The 20,620-nt window shown below is 28.6% G+C and overlaps 1 protein-coding gene and 1 non-coding gene across 2 annotated transcripts; both read right to left on the reverse strand.

Annotated features, from left to right (window-relative positions):
* Nucleotides 1-680: 680 nt before the first annotated feature.
* Nucleotides 681-751, reverse strand: TRNAL-UAG (transfer RNA leucine (anticodon UAG)). Its single transcript has one exon. It is a non-coding gene; the product is annotated as a tRNA-Leu (tRNA).
* A 474-nt stretch (nucleotides 752-1,225) lies between these two features.
* LOC115709879 (serine/threonine/tyrosine-protein kinase HT1) lies at nucleotides 1,226-4,975 on the reverse strand. The gene is made up of 3 exons (XM_030638122.2): nucleotides 3,748-4,975; nucleotides 2,733-3,188; nucleotides 1,226-1,717 (listed from the first exon to the last, which is right to left on the reverse strand). The coding sequence occupies exons 1-3, from the start codon at nucleotides 4,105-4,107 to the stop codon at nucleotides 1,442-1,444; spliced, it is 1,092 nt and encodes a 363-aa protein (XP_030493982.1). The 5' UTR covers nucleotides 4,108-4,975; the 3' UTR covers nucleotides 1,226-1,441.
* Nucleotides 4,976-20,620: the final 15,645 nt, after the last annotated feature.

Raw genomic sequence — 20,620 nt, forward strand, 5'->3', positions numbered from 1 at the left:
TTAAAGTAATAATATCATTTCAAACTTCTATAAATTATGGTCGAGTGAAAATTTGACAAATTTTTTAAACCGTAAAAGATTAGTAAAAATAACATCTAATTAGGAAGATAATAATGTCATCCATTATCCAAGCAATCACAGCATGTGAAATTAAGAATCTCGATGTGGACATCCAAGATCCTTACAGATGGTAGTTCTCTTCTCCTACTCAACTTCAAAGCTGTGGCAAATTGGGCTAACATGAAATCAATGGAGATCTCCTTCGGGATGATTTAGAGAGAGATGTTCTAGTGAATTGCAGGTGTATGTGTTCTATTTTTCTGTTTGTCTTCTTATTATGTTTTGTGTCTGTATAGCATTCTGCTGCTTTGTTTAGTAGTTGGACTGTTTTGTTGCTTAGTTTTCTTGCTGTTTCATTTGGTAATGTAACCGAGAGAGGCTTTTCTCCTTTGTCTGTTGTTTATGTTTGTTTCCTTGATTCCATCAAAAGAGGAAGAAAAGAGTTAAGAGTATATTGTTATGAGAGTGAGTGTCATTAAGAAAACAAAAAAAGAAAACAAAAAAAGAGTAAAAACACCTATATAACGTTTTCTCTTCTGGATTTGCTCGTATATATTTCCAAGTTATAAATTATAATGACTGAGATTCATAAGAAAAATAAATAAAAATTGTGGTTAAAATGACAGCTGTGGGATTTGAACCCACGCCCAGAGCCTAAATCTGGCGCCTTAGACCACTCGGCCAAACTGTCTTGTGTAGTTACCTACAAAATAAATATATAAAACCAGCCTCATTAATAGGGAAAAAAATAGAAACTATTAAACATAGTTATCATGTTTAACACTTTTTCTTGTTACATATTTATCTAGGTATCAATTTCTTAGTGCATCTAATTCTAATTGCATTAAAATTTTAAATTGCTTCCCTAACAAATTAATGATAAAATTATTTTATTTAAAAGTTCATAAACGATTTAATCTTTACTTTCTAATAATCACTCTTTGTTTTTTTTTTCTAGCCCAACAATAATCATTCTAAAGAGCCCGTGAGTATAACATAAGATTTTAATTGCACAAAGGACAAAATACAACCTATCAACAAGTTAAACTTTATTTATTTTTTTTTTTCATGAAAAATTTGTTGCCTTACAATAATGTTTAGAAAGTCAAGTGATTTATTTCCTCTATATGTTATTGTTTGTATTTGTTGGACAAAAAGCCTCACGTGTCAATTATTCATATCAAATTTTGATTAAAACAAAAAGGAGAATGGATATGTAGTAAGATAAGGATCAAATTACAAGCATATAAAGGGAACTTGCTTTAGTTCCACTATATTCTAAAGATGAAAAGATAATAAAAACAAATGTTCATAAACATCATCACTGAGCAAACTATAGAACCAAGACAAGATTTCATATGTTACAATTTTACACTCGTACTTAATTCAAGTTCCTAGACATGGAAGAAGAAGAGGATGATGATGATGATCTATTGCACAAAACGAACTTTGGCAAGCATTTGAGAATGGTAAAACCAGAGGACGGTTTATAAGTTGAAAAAAAATCTGGATCCTGTTCGAGGGCCTCTGCATAACCTTCGAGGATCGAAACAATCTCGTCAAAATGGGGTCGTTTATCCGGATTACTTGACCAGCATCTATTAACAAGATGACTGAATGCCATGGGGCAAGCAGAAGGCAAGGGAGGTCTTGCATTCTGCAAAAAGAGACAGCAAACGACAGTGGAAACATTCAAGAAGTAATCAATGCACAGAAACTCAGCTAATGGTATTGATTTTATAGAACATGAAGGTATCGAAATCTACAAGAAAATAATTCACCCTGAAATGGGGTAATGAATTAGAAGCAGTTAGTGACCATTATTAGACTGTTGTTGCTTAGAGATGAGGGACCACAAAAATTGGCACAGAAATATATTGTTATTTGTGCCTTTGTCTTGGTATAGAATTGCTGAAAAACTCAAGAGAAGTAATGTAGCAAGAACTATCTATGATACAGTTCAGACTTCAGAGTGTGCCCCATCAGGCTTTTCTGACTTTTCTTTCATGTTGGAAGTCTATATATACACATCCATACCTGATTCAAATGTGCGTAGCACAAATTCCCACCTGGACTATAAAAGGACAAGGACAAGGACAAGTATCTCTTTTTCTTGCACCCATTCACGTGTTTGCTTACACAATTAAGACACAAGTTTTGGCAAATCTTTGGGCTTAAACATCTCAATTTTTAATAATACTTTTATTTCTGCTCAGACCCTTTCAAGACTTAAATAGATATAAGACTTTAGATGTTTCTTAAGTAGGGAATTGGAATTTGAACTCTATATTTTCTTCCTATCCTTAAATGATGTGTTAGTCAAACTAGAAATAATTAACAAGGAAATTCAAGTTCTGTTTAGTCAAAGGTACTAAGGTGCTTCATCCTTTTTGAAGTTACAGTGTAGTCAAGCATATAATCTTACTCATACACAATGTAAGATTGTCAACATATTAAATAAGTAGTTATCTGTAGTTGATGCATACATGCCAGAATGGGTGACTTAGAGTACTTTTTTTTCTTTGACTAAATTCAGTCTCAGCTACATATAACTCCTTTACGAAAGCAAATCTTCTACTAAGAAACTGTTGTGATGTTAATATGATGAAACCAAACTCTTGGACTCATATGAGCCATTTAAAATTGGAGATGTTATGGAATAGGAAAATTACCTTCTGAGAAACTGCAAATGCAGCCTGTTCAGGCGTCATGTTCTCAAATGGTGTCAATGCTGTTAATAGTTCCCAAAGAACAATTCCAAAACTGTAAACATCAACTTTTTTTGTATGATGTTTTTCTTGGATCATTTCAGGTGCCATCCATCGATATGTCCCCGTGAAACCTTTTGCACTGCCACACTGTGTTTCTAAACATGAAATACCAAAATCTGCTACTTTGACACACATATCCTCATCAAGCAGCAAATTTTCTGATTTGAGATCTCTATGAAGTATCCCCTGTGAATGAAGATATTTCATCCCGCGTGCAATGTCAAGCGCTAATTTCAAAACTAGGTGGAGTGGAACAGAATGTGGTTCCTGGTGATGAAGATACTTCCTTAATGAGCCTCCTGGCAAATACTCGGTGATGATGCAAAACACGGGAGGTTTCTTACAAGCTCCAAAAAACTGCAGAACATAATAAAGAAAATGCATGCTTTAAGTCCCGAAAAACTGCAGGAGACCAAGGAGTTGTCACTCTCTAAGTCTTCTAGAAAAACAATCAACAAAGGTTCAATTTGGGTACACATTGACCACAATGCAATTAGGCACATTGAATACACAAGAAAAGAATTCAAACCATTCTAATATGGCAAGGTTTCTGTATCTCTAAAAATCATCCATTTCAGGATTGTGAGGGAATCAAGCTACCCAAGCCATGACTCAAAATCTTGATTGAGAAGATGATCATATTAAAAGGGTATCATCAACTATTTACATTATGTCCCTTAAAGGACTGACTCCATACAAAAAACTCAAATTCAACTAAGTCTCACCAACCTTGTATTAAAGTAGTACTGCAGAACATAAAACAATGAAAGACTACGTACATTAATCCATGAAAGGAAATAAAGAATCTGAGGATTATTACTACATTTTATGTTCACCATTATGGTTTTTAAGTTCAAGCAAAAACATAGATAATCCCAACAAAAGAAAAGACAATCAAGGAAACAAAAGCTCTTACTGTGATGATATTTGGATGGCATAACCGAAAGAGCAAAGCAACCTCAGAGATGAACTGATTCTCTACCAAGACAGCCAAGTTCTCATCCTCCTCAGGTTGGCTGATGAGCTTAATAGCTACATCCATCTGCTTATATACACCTCTGTAGATCCTACTATGGCGACCCTGAGCAAATTTATATCCAATGTACAATTGAGATAGATCAGCACTCCATTCTTCTTCTCCTTCTCCTTTAATCTTAGCACCAGAGGAGACCAAGTACTTGGACCAAGACTCAGCTCGTTTGTACTCTCCAAGAGAGAGCCTCCTGCTGAGTTTGCCATTGTTGGAAATCTGCTTAAACCAGTACAAATTCTTCATGGGTTAAGCTAAAACTAACCAAAACCATCAAATCTTAACACCCTTTACCCTCCTCAACTCAATGCGTATTATCTCAAAAGAAAAAAGGTTCTCAAATTTCGAAAAGAAGAAAAAAAAAATACTACTTTTTCAGAGAAACCCGGTACAGGTAGGAAAAATAAAGCCTCGAACTTGCAAAAACATAAAAAAAATATTCCCTCATTTCATGCAGATAATGAAAAAAGTCGAATCGAAACTCAGAACATTTCATACAAGTTTTTATTTTATTTTTTTTTTGTTAAAAGAAAATTTAATGTTTCCAAATAAGGAATAAAACCCAAATGAAATACATAGTTTCTATAGCAGAAACTTCTTTATATAAATATATAATTAAAAGAAAAACATCAAATCCGAAATCTATACTAGGTAGAAATCAGCACAAGGAACCCAAAAAAAAAAAAGATGAAGGCTTTAGGTCTTCCAAAAAGCAAGAAAAACTACATCATTAAAAACGAAGAAAATCCTCAAGCTAATGCATAATCTGTGGGAAAAAGATATAAAAAGAAAAGATTGAGAGAGAAAGAAAAGATTTTTATAAGTTTTTCTTTTGGAAGAGAGAGAGAGAGAGAGAGAGAGAGAGAGAGAGGCGGTTGGGTTATGATGTTTGGTAGTATATGGTTTTGCTGTTTTCTGGTAGTGCAGTGGAAACATATGGCAATAGAGAGAGCTGGCAGTTTTTTCTCTCTCTAAAAGCAACTGGTGTTCTTTTTTTTTTTATTATTATTTTTCTTTTTCTGATGAGAGTAGCATAAGTATAGTATAGATAGTAAGTAGTAGTAGTTAGTAATAGTGTCATTCTTCACATCAAAATACTTTCTTTCTTTTTTCTGAAATAACGTGCGAAGATCCACTTCTGAGGAGACATAATGGGTCATTCATTTGATTATGACTACTTTCCTTTCTCATCTCCCCTTTTTGCCCCTCTGTTTTTTTTTTTCAAGGAAATGCTTCTTCTCTTTTATAAATAATAAAAGGGCTCCAAAATTACATGCATTATTGCCAATAATTAATAGTTATGGGTAAGTCTACAATATACTTTTTGAAGGGGTATTTTAGTAAACTCTTTATCTATTTTAATATTTAAAAAAAAAATTTAATTTAATTTTTTGTATGATCTTATATATTATAGTTATTTAAGATTACATATAAATTTTTAAAAAATTTTAAATAATTTACAATGTCGAAAATAAGATTTACAAATTTTATTGAACGCGCAATTTTTTTTTCTTATACGCATGGTAAATAACTGTTGAAACCTTATTTTCAACATTATAAGTTGTTCGAAATTTTCTGATCGACATTGTAACTATACAAGTGGTCCTAAATAGCTACAACGTACGCGATCAAGAAAAAATATGGACTAAAAAAGTTTTTTAGATGCCCAAATAGTTTGAGTTTTTTTGGAACGGCCCTTTAGGGAGGTCTACTACAGAAATTTCTAATAGTTTTTAGGGTAAATACTTGTTGACTCGGAAATCTAGACACTAACTTCCAAGCTCCACTCGCTTGCTCGATTGGCGAGAATAAAATATTTGTTAAGTAAAGTAAAGAGAGACACATCAATTTATAGTAGTTCACTCCATGTATCGCGCATTAATGAAACTATGTCTACTTCGAGTTTTTATTTCTCACGAGATGGTATTATCGAAAAAGGCTAAGTGTCAAAGCTTCAATTTTAGAGAGAGAAGCTCTGACCTTATAAGTAGTTTTCTGAATTTGAAAAATGAACTAAGGGAGCTCTTATTTTATTGGTGAAGGAGGCCCACAAAAATAGGGAGAAAATACAAGTTGGTTATTTTTGACCGTAGATGATGATCCAACTGTGAAAATCAACTTCTGAAGTTGATCTTTAATTTTTGGAGTGCAGGTCGTGACAGCGAGACCCGCTCTGGATAAGCATGAGCTTATTTTCATAACTCACTTGGGGTGAAATTTGAGGCCGATAGCTTTAGAACCGCAATTGAAGTATGAGACATAACATGATAGAGAATTGAAATAGCTTCAAAACGCAAGTTGAATCGTGTCAATTGGATCAACATTGAGTAAGTTATGGTTGTTTTACTGAAGGTTGTTCATGACCTAGCGCCCAGGTTGACATCCCAGCTCTCTGGTTGACATATGACGTCAACCTAGATGCTGGGAAAGTGAAAAAACATCCAGCGGATGTACTTTAGGATGCTTAAGTGATATGTTGTAATCATTTAGTTTGTTTCTATGTTCTGACAAAGCTGGTCACCAATTCTCGGAGATATTGCTCTTATGTGAAAATGAGAGACTCGAAACTCTTCATTTTCGAGTGAGTTTCTCATGTTGGAAATGAGAAATGCAAAGTCATAAATTTGACTTCTCTAACTTCATGGATCTTAGCTATTGTGAAAATATTACACATTTATTAACATTGAGTACTTATACTGTTATAAAAATATTAAGTTTATGCCGCTTACAAATATAAAACATTAAATATTTATATCGATATTTATGCTAAATAAAATATATAAACTTTTCCCACTAACTATTTTTTTTATTAGCAATAATTTTATTAAATAAAATCTATAATAAATTATATAAATAAAAAAAATGCAAATTCAACTACTCTAAAATAAACCATACTATTTATCATAGGAAAAAACAATAATAACAAAAACAAAACTACTCTAAAATAATATAAAAAATTCTATGGTGAACTTCTATATTACAATGATGCACTTCAATTTGTTTTAATATTATTGAGAATTTTTTAGTTTAATTTTTTTTATGGTAGTATACATTGTAGTTATTTAGAATATCTTGTAAAATTTAGAGGAATTCGGAAATATTTTATACTCTGAAAATATGGTTGCTTCTAATAGTATAAATTCGTTCAAATTTCTCAAAATTCGTTCAAATTTCTTAAAATTTTACAAAATATCTTAAATAACTATAGTGTGTATGACCATTAAAAAATTGACCTAATAATTTTGTATTGTTGCACTCTTTTTGAGAATGCATTATAAAAACACACACAAAAATTTATATCTACATATATATATATAATAAATAAATAAATTAAAACGAAACTAGAATTTATGAAATAGAAATGCTAAAATGTACTATGTTTAGTATTCTTCTCAATGTCATATTATTATTGATACAATTAAATATATATGGAGTCCATATAATTTAAGGTCATAATTTTCAAAAAATATCGTTAACCAATCGTAAGACATCACATTTAGATGCTATTAGACACCACTAGTACTTAAGGCCAGCTCCAATGCAAGCTACCTTAGTGGCTGTATTTTATTATTTTTTAATTAGAATATTAATAAACTAATCAATTGAAGAAAAAAAAAAGTGAGCAGCGGTGCTCAACAGTAGCTACGCACCTTGTATTTAAGGTTGAAAAGTCAATATTTTTTTGACATTTAATCTCATTTTCTGACAGCTACCTCTTATTAGAACATCTCCAACGAGCTCAATAAATTTGGTGTCACACTATCACTAAATTTGGTGTAAAAAATTATTTTCACTCCAACCACAACACAAAAAATTACACTAGAAAAATATTTATTATTATTATATTAATTTTTTAATAAAATAAAAATAATTATGGTATTCCCATTTAAATTTACACACAATAAATTAAAATGTACTTTTACAATACACCCCTTCAAATAAAAGAGTCACGCGTGCAACAGATAGTTTGAATTTTATTTTTGGTGTGTTAAATTTATTTGAATTTTGTTTGAAATTTTACAGGATATCTTAAATAACTATAATGTACATGACCATGAAAAAAATAAACTAAAATTCTACAATTTATTAGGGGTCCACCGATGGACCCCTATTTATTTTAGCATATGAGAGATTTTTTTTAGTCTAATTTGTTTCTTAAGTTGCAGTTATTTATGACATCCTTTAAAATTTTTAGAAATTCAAAAAAAAAAAAAAAATTAACACGCCGAAAATAGGGTTTAAACAATCTATTTCACACATGTATAAAATAAAAGAGTTTCGCGTGCAATAGACAGTTTCAACTTTGTTTTCGGCATGTTAATTTTTTTTAAATTTCTTGAAATTTTGTAAGAAGTCTTAAATAACTATAATCTAGACGACCATATAAAATTAAGCTAAAAAATTATCTCAAATACAATATATAAAAGTACATCGATGAATTTATTTTAAAGGAGTGTAGTGTAGAAATAACATTTTTAATCTTATAAATACAAATAATAATAATATCAATATCTATAGTATAAATTAAATAACAATAATTTATTTTTTTTTAAAAAAAAAATGCCGTGTCTACAGTACCACAACATATATATCGTGCATTGTAGCCATACAACATATATGCTATAAATACAAATAATAATAATATCAATATCTATAGTATAAATTAAATAACAATAATTTAATTTTTTTTTAAAAAAAATGCCGTAACTACAGTCCCACAGCATATATACCATGCATTGTAGTCATACAACATATATGCCGAGTACTATAGCCACACAGCATATATGCTGTAAACTATGGAGCTACATTGGAGGGATTTTATACACCAAATCCAAGTTTCAGTGCAACGTTGGAGTTGCTCTTAGCAACTGCATTGGAGTTGCACTATATTTGTTTTGGTGTAATCAAGTTTGGAATGGAATGGAGATTACAGGAAATTACATTCTATACCCTTTTTTATATTGTCATCTTTTATTTTTACCTATTTTTTTAAATATTGTACCAATTTTGCCCCTGTCACTTCAAGATACTCTCTATGTGACTCTCTTATGTCAGGGTATTTTGGATATAATACATATAAAAAGAAGTATTTTTAATTAAATATAAAATTAGAGATAAATTTGATTAATTGATTAATAAAAGTGGTATTTTTTAACTTTCTCCATTACAATTACAATGTTGGGTTGGGCCTTTTAACTTTTGTAATCCTTTTACATTGTAATGAGTATTACACCACTTGCATGAATGAGGATTACAATTATCAATACATTACAAAAAGACTTTTCTACCATTATCCTCTTACCTCTTTATCAAATATAGTTGACATTAAATAAAATGAAGACATTTTAGTTAATATATTAATTATTCAATTTTATTTTTATACTGAACCAAATAAAAAAAAATTGATTATAATATTCATTACAAAATAAACTAAATATGGTAATAGTAATCTCATTACTATTAAGGGGTGTTTGGAATGGGTTAATGCTAACAAGGGAATGGTAATGTAAAACATTACCTTGTTTGTTTTGAGTCTTTAGCCTTAGAATGTTATTCCCTTAGTATTATAATTACCTTTGAAGAGGGTAATGTTGATACTTTAAAAAATGGTAGGATTGAATCATTACCTTCTATTATATTAATTTGAATAGAATTTTTGAATTAATAAATAAATTTAAATACTAATAATATTATCATTTATTATTATAAATAAATATTACGGTATATATTTAGTTTGTGATATCGGTTTTTTTTTAACTGAGTTATTTTTATATTATTAGCAATAATATATGTATATTCATTATACATAAATTTTATGCGGATGGTGTACACATAAATAACATAGCAAACAAAAATAAATAATATAGTGATAAAATATATAGAAATATTCATTTTAATTAATAAAAAATACAATAAAATTTAATAGGGGCTTGTTCACTTTTACACTTCAAAACAATTTTTTTTGCACTTTTACGAAATTCTACATAGAAACCTCAATTGCAACTAACGTTGCAACCTAAATTGCAACAAAAAATCGTATAAACCCATATTGCAACTAGCGCTGCAACTACTTTAGAAACCCAAACTGTAAATTTAAAAAAAAAAAAGAGTTAAAAAAAACAGTATATGGGGTAATTCCCCAATTTAAAATAATCTGATTAAGGGGAATATTATGAAGGGGAATATGATTATCTGTAAACTTATTACTGTGTTTGGTTATTCATGGTAATATTAATTAGATTACTGTTAATTAAATTATAATGTTTGATTGAGCACATGAATCTTATGTACCATTTTGGAATAGTAAATTAAAATAAAATAAAATAATAATTATTATATCTCTTTCAACATAATTATAAATATAATAAAATTATTATTTGTAAAAATAAATATATTTATTAATAAATAAATTTATTTGCAATGTATTTGTCCAACTGATGAGCCAGAAACCAAAGTTGCAGTGACAAGAGAGCGATGCAATGTTGAATTTTAACGAAAAATCTATGATAATTTGGTATTGTTTGAAGGAGTAAATAGAATAAGATGGTGAGAATAATAAAAATGGCAGATTAAGTTGTGGTAATTTTATATTGTTTGAAGGAGTAAATAGAAGAAGATGGTGAGGATAATATTAATAACAGATTAAGGAGTACTATATATATTATAAACATTTTTTCAATTGTGTTTCATTTTTTTAAAATTATTATTTGACTATTTATTAATAAAATTTTTAATTATATGTTTAAATAACTGATATAATGTTTGAATCCCACTTTTTTTGAAGGATCAACATTACCCTATTTTTAGGGTAGTTGGAATACTAGGGTAAAAGCATTACATGACTCAAAAAATTTAAAACCTCATAACAACCAGGGTAATCATTGAGATTACCTTTCCTCTCCTCACATTAACCCATTCCAAATAGCCCCGAAGAGGAATATGATTACATATTACCCTATACAACCAAACACAGTTTACACATTTCCCTATTATAATCATATTCTCCTTCGTAATATTCACTATTCCTATTACTATTACAATTAAAATTACAATTACAATTACAATTACCAATAAACCAAACACCACCTAATAACAATAAGGTCACTTCACCAGCTGACGAGAATCTCATCATCTTTTTCATTTTTTCCTTGATTATTGCCACAGAGTGAGGGCAATTATACAAACAAACAAAAAAAATTAATAACAACAAGGGTATTTTAGTCCTCCTATTAGTACTCAAGAAAAAATTGTTTTCTTCCAAACCAAAAGAAAAGTAAAAAATGTAATTTAGTTTGTTTGTCTTTTTAACCGTGACAGAGGTTAAATAGTGGGACGTTAAAAAAGGAAGAGAGAGAGTGGGACCTAGTGGAGTGAAGTGGGGCCCAGGGGTACCCGTGGTTGTGTCGGACAAGCCGTATGGTCCTCTTCCGTATACGGTCTTTCCTTCTTTCTTTTACTCTCTCTCTCTCTTCCTTTCTTTCACTGAAAAGAAATTAATGCACTCATTAAATTATATAATAATAATAATAATTAAAAGAGGAAAGACGTCACAATCGGTGGTGTTGGCGCGTGTAAAACAATCGCTGACCAAGAGAGCTGGAATCGAACTGGCTGGCGCACAAGTAGAAAGGGTGGTGGTGGTGGTGGTGGTCCGTCGATCGTCATGTGTAATGCGTTGCTGCGGTAAGGGTGAGAGAATGTGAGACAAGTGGGGTCGTCCCGTACCGGGTGTGACCGGACCGGACTACTCGACTGGGTCCCTGTCGCTTATCGGCTGGCTACCTCTCATCATCTTCATCTTCATCTTCTCCTAGGTGCCTCCATCCTCCTCTTATGTCTTACCTACTAGTACTACTCTACTCTACTCTTTTTTATGCATAAAAGTATTTAATTTTCAAAAGAATGGCAAATTATGTAATCTATCAATTATTCATTTTAAGGGATGAAACACAACAGAGTAACAAAAGGTTATTTTTATGTAATATATTTGATGTGGTTACAAGTTTGTGTTTAGCTGTATTTATTGGTGCTTCTCAAAAAATAAATTATAGCCAGTCCTGTTAATATTTTAAAAAAGTAAGTCCAAGTCCAATACAATTTATAAGTTCGTAGGTCTTTTTGGCACCGCTTTTGAAAATTTAATTTTTTTTTTTTTTTGAGAAATTACATTTAAAAGCTAAAGTTGCTACAACCTGGCTTTTAAAAAAAATGTGTTTTTATTTAAAAAATTATAATATTTTTTTTTTGTACTTAAACCATATTTACTTATTTATTATATATTAAAAAAATTAAATTTTTTAAAATAAACTAATTATAATAAAATAAATAATTATTTTTTTTGAAGAAAAAATAAATAATTATTAAATCTCTTATTTTTTTAAACAAAAAATAATTTATATTTTATTTTATTATTAACAAACAACATCAACTTAGAATTTTTCTTATATACTTGAGTTTCTAAATATTTTTAAACTTGATAAAACATAATAAAAATATATATACTATGAATTATTTTTATCAAATGCGTATAAATTTATATTTAAAAAAGATTAAAAATATATAAAAAATAAAATATTATATAAAATAAGTTTTGCATATTTATGATTATAATAAATTAGATTATAACATTATCATTATCATTATAATAGATCTTAACAACTCACAATACTTTGAAATTTATAATTTACCAAACACTATCAACTTAGCTTTTTTTCACAGTTTTGCTACAGCTATTTTTTCTCACAGCACAGCTACAGCTGCTTTTTCTCATAGCACAGCTGTGCCAAACTGATCTATTTTCATATTTGTCCTTAAATCGTGCTTTAATTTTTCATGTATATGGAATACTTAATGAGTATTATCTATAAATAGTTAATAAATAAATTTAAACTATAAATATTAATTTAAATTTTTATGCTTAATTTAGTTACTTAATTAAAGAAAATATTAAAAAATATTTCTTTTTTACACTATGTAAAAAATATATTTATATGAAAAATATTTAAGTCAAATACAACTTTTTTTTTATCATTTTTTGTTGAAAAACTTTTTTTTTTAATTTTTTTTGCAATTGATGGATCAATCTCAGCCTATATAATATAAAAATGAGAAATTTTTTTAATTAAATAAAAAAATTAATAATAATTGAGATTGACACGTATTATATTATTTATTGGACTTTTTTATGTTGCTTATAGATAATTTAACACAATCGCTCACTAAGCACGAGTAGTTATTTTCTAGTTATAAAAATAGTATGGACCAACTATTTAGTTTCAAATATATATCAGGTGTGTATAAATTATTTAGCTATTTCTATTATGAATAAAAGATATTTTCAATTAATATCTTTTAAATTTTTTTAAATTGAGTTATTATTATATTCAAACTCATTATTATTATTATTATTATATTTTATTTATATAATTATTTTTTATTTGTAGTTATATTATATTTAAAATTATTATTATTACTTTATTTTATTTATAGTTATCACTATATTCATAGTTAATTACCATTACTTTTACTAACAAATAATAATTTTTCAATAAATGAAAAAGTAATTATGTTATCCAATCTAAATAACATTGAGAGAAGAGATATTAAAAGTAGTGGCTGAGGGAGAATATGTAAATTGGGAGGTAAAATGTAAAATAATTAATTTTGGGGAGACAAATTAATAATTATTGTATATAATTTTGTTCACGTAATTAATATATATGAAAATATCCATTAAAACAAAACATTTAGGAGGGCTACAACCCCATACTTTTTCTAAGTGGCTCCGTCAATAATTAAAAGATTACAACTATATTCCTAAACAAACAAATAGTAATATTATATATAAAAAAATAAATTATACAAAATATATATATCATATATGTATATATTTATGTGGTTGAAACTCTTCCAGCTATATGTATGTATATAATTAATGTATTTATATAGGGAGAGAAATCAAAGGTTGATATTTGATAATATACCATTAGATACGTACAACATATATATAGAGTTAGAAATATGCAGAATATTTTATAGTATATATGATTTTTGGGGTATTCATGTGCACATGCATAGATACGTTATATGGTTGGATGAAGTAACCACGTGTTAGTTTAAAAAAGCCAAGAAAGGTTCAATAATTTAATAAGAAAAAAAAAAGACCTATGAGTATGGTACGCATTACCGTACTTAATATTGTCATGGCTGGGTTATATGAGTATGATAATTAATCCATGTGGTGTTAACCTATACACACTATATTATGTATACTATTACCAAAATTTAATGGTTCAAATTTGTATAATAATATAATCAGTTTGGTTTTCGTTTCAAAAAGTATATACAATGACAAATGGCTGCGATTTTATTAATGGTAATAACTAAAAAAAATGTAGTATTGTATTTTTTATATCTATTCTATATAAAGTGTGTCTATATAACTAAAATTCTTGGTTTATGAGAAATTTATGGGTGACTTTTTATTTTTATTTAATAAAATAATAAAATATTATTTATATATAATAAAATAATAATAAAACAAATCCTATTAATATTTGAATTGATATTTAACATATTTCAACTCTATATATAATCAAAACTATAACTCTAAAAATTAAAAATATATATATATAAAATAATCGTCCATTTTCTTTATATTATTTAGAATAATTCATTGTGGTTCAAGATCACAATGAATAGAAAAAGTGGCAAAAACACAAATGTAGTTCAAAATCATAGTAAACTAAGAAATAATGAGAAGAGATTATTAAGCATTAAATATTCTCAGTAAACACACTCAAAGAATCGCATTGAGAGATGAAAAAAAAAAGAATACCAATTGTGATATATATATAAAAATAAATAAAAGCTATGAATATTATATAATTATTTATATTCTATATAAAGTGTGCCTATATAACATAATTCTTGATTTATGAAAAATTCATGGGTGACTTTTTATTTATATTAAAAATAAAATGATTTATCAATAAAAATAAAATGGTTTATTAATTTTAAAAATACAATTTTAAAAATTAAAAAGTAAAAACAAAACCAAACCAAACAGATTTTTTAAACCTACCAACCAATCAAAAATTTTCGTGTGGACTCATCTTTTAAATTTTCAGAAACATAAAACTTTTTTGAATTTTAAACTAATCAAGCCTTTGTATATATGTACAGTTTGATAATAGATATATATGGGGTGGATTTTTAAATAAATTTAATTTTGTAGGTGAAAAAAATGACAAAATTGGTTGTAAATCACAAAGAGATAATTGAGGTTGAAAGGATGAGTAGAGAACCGAATATAGTTTATGATCGTAGATGTATATTTATATTAAAAATAAAATGATTTATTAATAAAAATAAAATGGTTTATGAGAAATTTATGGTTTAAAATATTTAATTTGATATCTTAATTATTAATAAATAATACCATAAATATACATCTACGATCATATAAGAATTTTATTCTAAAACTATACGATCATAGATTAAGTGGTCAAGGTCCAAAGAAAAATAATAATTTTTTATAATCTGAAATCAAGACACGAAAAACAGAAACTAATTGAATAGGACTCTATTCAATTGAGGTGTCGACCATGCATGGAAAGTAAAAAGCTATATATTAAATTTTATGCCATGATACAATTAAAAATTAAATAAGAATTTACTACTATTTATATATTATATATATATTGCTAAAGATGCAAAAGTATTGCATTTATATATCCCACGATGTTTCAAAAATACTTTGAAAAGTTCATCTTGAATTAATTATTAATGTGTAATAAAAAATATTAGTTATTATACTATTACTTCAAACAAAGGAAAGTTCTAGCGGTGCTTCTACTTTCTAATCATAAACCTCAATTTTGGCTTCTTTAACCAACTGCCACACACAACTTACTTACTCTGAATTTATAACCATTTACAATTTTTTAATACTCAAAAAGTTACTGAGTTTGTTTTCTATAGCTCTACTTATTAAGGTAGAAAAATATTTTTATATTGACTCCATTCTGTTTATTAAATGAATTATTTTCAAGTTGACACATTAACTTAAAAATGACACAATAATGACCTACTACAAAGTATACACTTATATTCATTCTATTTATTGAGAATCAAAACTTCAATCTCCTTCACTAGATTAGCCAGAGACACATAATATTTGGACATAAACACATGACACAATATTATAACTCAAACTCAGAAACACTTAGTCGAAACTTGAATGAATAATGCCACTCTTTTAAGTTTTAAGACTGTTTATGACTAGGCAATTTTGGTTATTGTATTATTATTCCTGCTACATAGTTGATCATTGTTAGATTTTTTATGTGAAATTTCGTATTGTGAGCTTTTTAGATAGTTTCTTATAGACTTCAATGAGTAATAGATTTATATAATTATACCTGGAATAAATTTTCATAATGTTGTTTGGTAGATTCCTATTTTGTTATTAGGTAACATAATATTATTATTCGTTAGGCCTGTCACAATTATTATTAAGTGAGAATGAATCAATTTAAAAACCTTTTACTATATTGAAAGGTGAGATTGATTTTAATATGAGCTTAGTTATATTTACTTTTATTTTGTATATCTATTGTTTTATTTGAAAACAGGTGAATAAATGACTACACTATATACAACAATTAAGGACATCACTCCAACTACAGAAAGTTGGAAGAATAAAATGAGAGTGTTTAAAAAATTTGAAAAGCGGACAAATAAGAGTTCACCACTCAAATATCAAAAGCTTAATGTTAGCAGACAAAAAAAGTATACAATTAATTAATTTATTGTTGAAATTGTCAATACTTTACTAATAAATGCTATATTTTCTGAATTTGACCTGTACTCGCGTTGCAACAAATTATTATTTCATAAATATTTTTTTTCCTTAAAAATGAACACAGGGTAAGGGTAATGATGTTGAACCTAATAACTAATAATATTTTTTTTAATTTTTAATTGTATCACTTTTTAATAACGTAGAAAAAAACTAACATAAAATTTATTATACGTGCATCGCACGTAACTTTTTACTAGTATATATATATATATGCATATTTAAATAATGGGAATGAGAAGAAAGAAATATATGTTAAAAAGGTGGTTTGACCTATTTAGTTAAGGAAAAAGACGAGTCTGTGATACAAGAATATTTGTCTTGTAGTTGATTTTGTACATTTCTTGAACATGGCTGATGAAGGAACCACGTGAACTACCTCTCTCTCCTTTCTCTTTTTGACAAAATAAGGATATAATAATAATAATAATATATGTATTTATATAATAGTTCTAAATTAAATAAGGAACATTATTAGCAGGTTAGTAACTCTCTCTCTCTTTTGATCTTTTAAAAGGTGTTCTAAACTCTCTTTTGGGGGTGGGTATTTAAGTGGTTTCAACTAATTAGAAAAAGAAACTAGAGCCACCAAAGAATTATTGGATAGGTATTGAGTTTGGATAAGCATATATAAATAGTGTGTCTATATAATATGCATTTATATATATATATATATATATATGCGTGTGTATAAAAGGTTATGAGAGAGATTTGAGCATGTGGATTGGCCGGTTTTGAAGATGCACTTCCAAAAATCACCACCTTAGAAACACTTAAATCATCATATATCATATATGTCGATGTCGTATATGGTAGTTGGGTATTAGAAGTTAATTAGGACAAATCAACATCTTCCTAATAATGAACAAAAGAATTTATTATTCATTTATTTAATTAAAACTTCAATAAATATTTTGACGTTGAAAGTTTAGCAGCATCGGTTAAGATAATAGATGAAAAATTGAAAATGAGTTCTGTATTATTGATTTTCAAGGCAAGGTACAGAGTATATATACATAAGTAGAGACAAAACTAAAAGCAACTAACAATTAGAAAAACTGTACAAATAACAGAAAACTATTACAATTAATTGTTTTCAACAGCCCCCTTCAAACTTAAGTTGCAAAAGCATTCAACATTGAATTTGTCTCTAACAAATTAAGAAAAATCTAAAGCTTAATATTACCTTAAGTAATTCGATCATAGACTGACACATGTCTTACATCGAGACTCTTGTTTTGAACCTTTTCCCTTCCAAAGTATAAGTCCAATTCTATGTGTTTGGTTCGAGCATGCAAGATTGGATTTGCAGTTAGCAGCACAATGCTAAGAGTGTCACACCAGACTATTGGTGTGCACTGCAATGTCACCTGAAGTTCTTCAAGCAAGAACTTAATCCAAGACATTTCTGTTGTGATGCTGGAAAGGCTTCGAAATTCAGCCTCAGTTGAAGATCCCTTGACACAATTTGCTGCTTCTTAGATTGCCAAGCAATCAGGTTGGAACCAAGATAGATGCAGAGACCACTGGTTGTCCTCCTATCATCAAGATCTAAGGCCCAATCTTCATTACAAAATCCCACTAAATCAAAAGTGCTTGATTTCTTAATGTATAATCCATAATCCATGGTCCCTGTTAGGTATTTAAGAATCCTTTTGACTACATTCTAGTGTGACTGCAGTGGATTGTGCATGAATTGACATACCTTGTTGACACTATAAGTAATTTCATGTCTAGTGACAATAAGGTATTGTAGTCCTCCAACAATAGATATGTAGAATTGAGGATTTTCTACAGGATCACTATCTTGCATAGATAATCTAAGACCAGAAGTCATGGGGGCTGAGTTTGGCTTTACATATTGCATTTTTGCTCTAAACAACAGATCTTTTAGATACTTGGTTTGAGATAGATGTAGTCCTTGTTTTGTGTTAAGCACTTCAATCCCAAGAAAGTACCTTATTTTTCTAAGGTCTTTAAGAGAAAAAATGTTGTGAAGATCAAAAATCAAGGCAAAAACAAGTGAATTGCTCCCTATTATGAGAATATTATCCACATAGATAAGGATGAGCATTGTTTGGCCAAAATGATGCTTCACAAAGAGAGATTGATCAACTTTTGATGACTGGAAACCAAAGGAGATTAGAATAGAAGCCAGTTTGTCAAACCAGGCTCTTAGAACCTGCTTGAGACCATAGATGGCCTTGTGAAGCTTGCAGACTGCTTGGGGTTGAATGGGATCCTCAAAACCAGGAGGTTGTTGCATGTATACTGTCTTAGTGAGATATCCATTGAGGAATGAATTGTTTGTTCGTTTTTGTGCCCTAAATAAAACCTTTTACAATCTGATTAATTATCAATATAAGAAATTTGAAGTGATTTATGTTTGCATGAATTTTACATGCTAATGGTTTAATATGTTTATTATATTTATACACAAAATCAGTTAAGTCCAAATCATATATTTATTCACAATTACAGTATTGTCAACACAGTGGAATGTGATTGTGATTATATGAATCAAAAGACTAAGTCCCTGTTTCATCAGTGTTTTGGATTTACACTGATGTGATAATTAGCGATGATGTGTACTTACACTTGGAGTAAGTGTTATGTTCTTTCCAGGACATTGGTAAAGTATACTGGTTTTGAATGTATGGAGTATACATTGGACTGGACTGATATTGAACTTAGTTAAGATATTATAAACTTACCGTTGTATCTTTCCAAGTCAAGATCAGTAGTTGATCTTAAGATTAAAAGTCTAAATCCTGATATGCTTAGGCTCAACTCAGGAGTGCTATTCATGTTCTTTGATTTATTAGTTAAGCCTACTTTTGGGTCAGGGTGATACGTATATTTTGGAAACATGATAGTATGATTGAGTGGGAGTGCTGAACATAAATATGGAATCTATAGCTTCTACTGGTGTATAGAAGTCAAGTGATGATTCCCTTCGAGCTTAGCTAAATAGAAGTAAATGGATGAGCTCTTGTGTAAGTGACTAATTCTTAGATCACTAAACATCATTTACAGGTAGCTAAGTGTTTCAAGGGGCAAAATACGTTGAGGGGTGAGAACGGTAAAATTATCCCATCTCGATGTAAATCATCTATATAGAGGATCTTTGATCACAATAAGATTATAACAATGGTTAAATGAGATATCATATCTATATCGTGGAACATATAATATGCTCTATATAAGTATGAGAGTGCAATTCTAAGTTCTAAGAGTGGATTCAACGAGGAATTAATAAGTATGGATTTACCTAGTAAATTCGATTCACTTATTGGAAGCTCAGCATATAGATCCATGGTCCCCATTCTAGTTGAGACTATACTGCTTGTAAGACTCAATAATTGATTTGTGATTAATCAATTATAATTCTAAAGTTAGACTATGACTAATTTGTGAATTTTCACTAAGCAGGGGTGAAATTGTAAAGAAAAGAGATTTTAGGTTTATTTATTAATTAAGAGACTCTATGAGTCTAATTAATAATTAAATTAAATGATAATATTATTTAATAATCTATTTTAGTTATTAAATAATTAGTTTTGGTATTTAAATGGTTAGAATTGGAAAATTGGCGTTTTTGAGAAAATAGAAATAAAAATTGTGAAAACTGCAAAAACCAAGTGAGGCCCAATAAACACCTTGGCCGACCACTTAAGCAGGTTTTTCAAATTGATATTTTCGTTATTTTAATGCCAAATAATTACTAACCTAAACCTAGTAGTTGCTTATAAATAGAAAGTGATAGCTCAGTCAAATAACAAGTTTTTTCAACATATGCCTTTTGGTCAGAAAATCAGAGATTGCTTTTTCAGAAAAACTGAGCCTTCCACTTCTCTCTCTATAGCCGACCCTATACCTCTCTCGTTTCCTCTTCAT

The sequence above is a fragment of the Cannabis sativa genome, chromosome 3, assembly GCF_029168945.1.
Source record: "Cannabis sativa cultivar Pink pepper isolate KNU-18-1 chromosome 3, ASM2916894v1, whole genome shotgun sequence".
Taxonomy (NCBI): Eukaryota; Viridiplantae; Streptophyta; class Magnoliopsida; order Rosales; family Cannabaceae; genus Cannabis; species Cannabis sativa.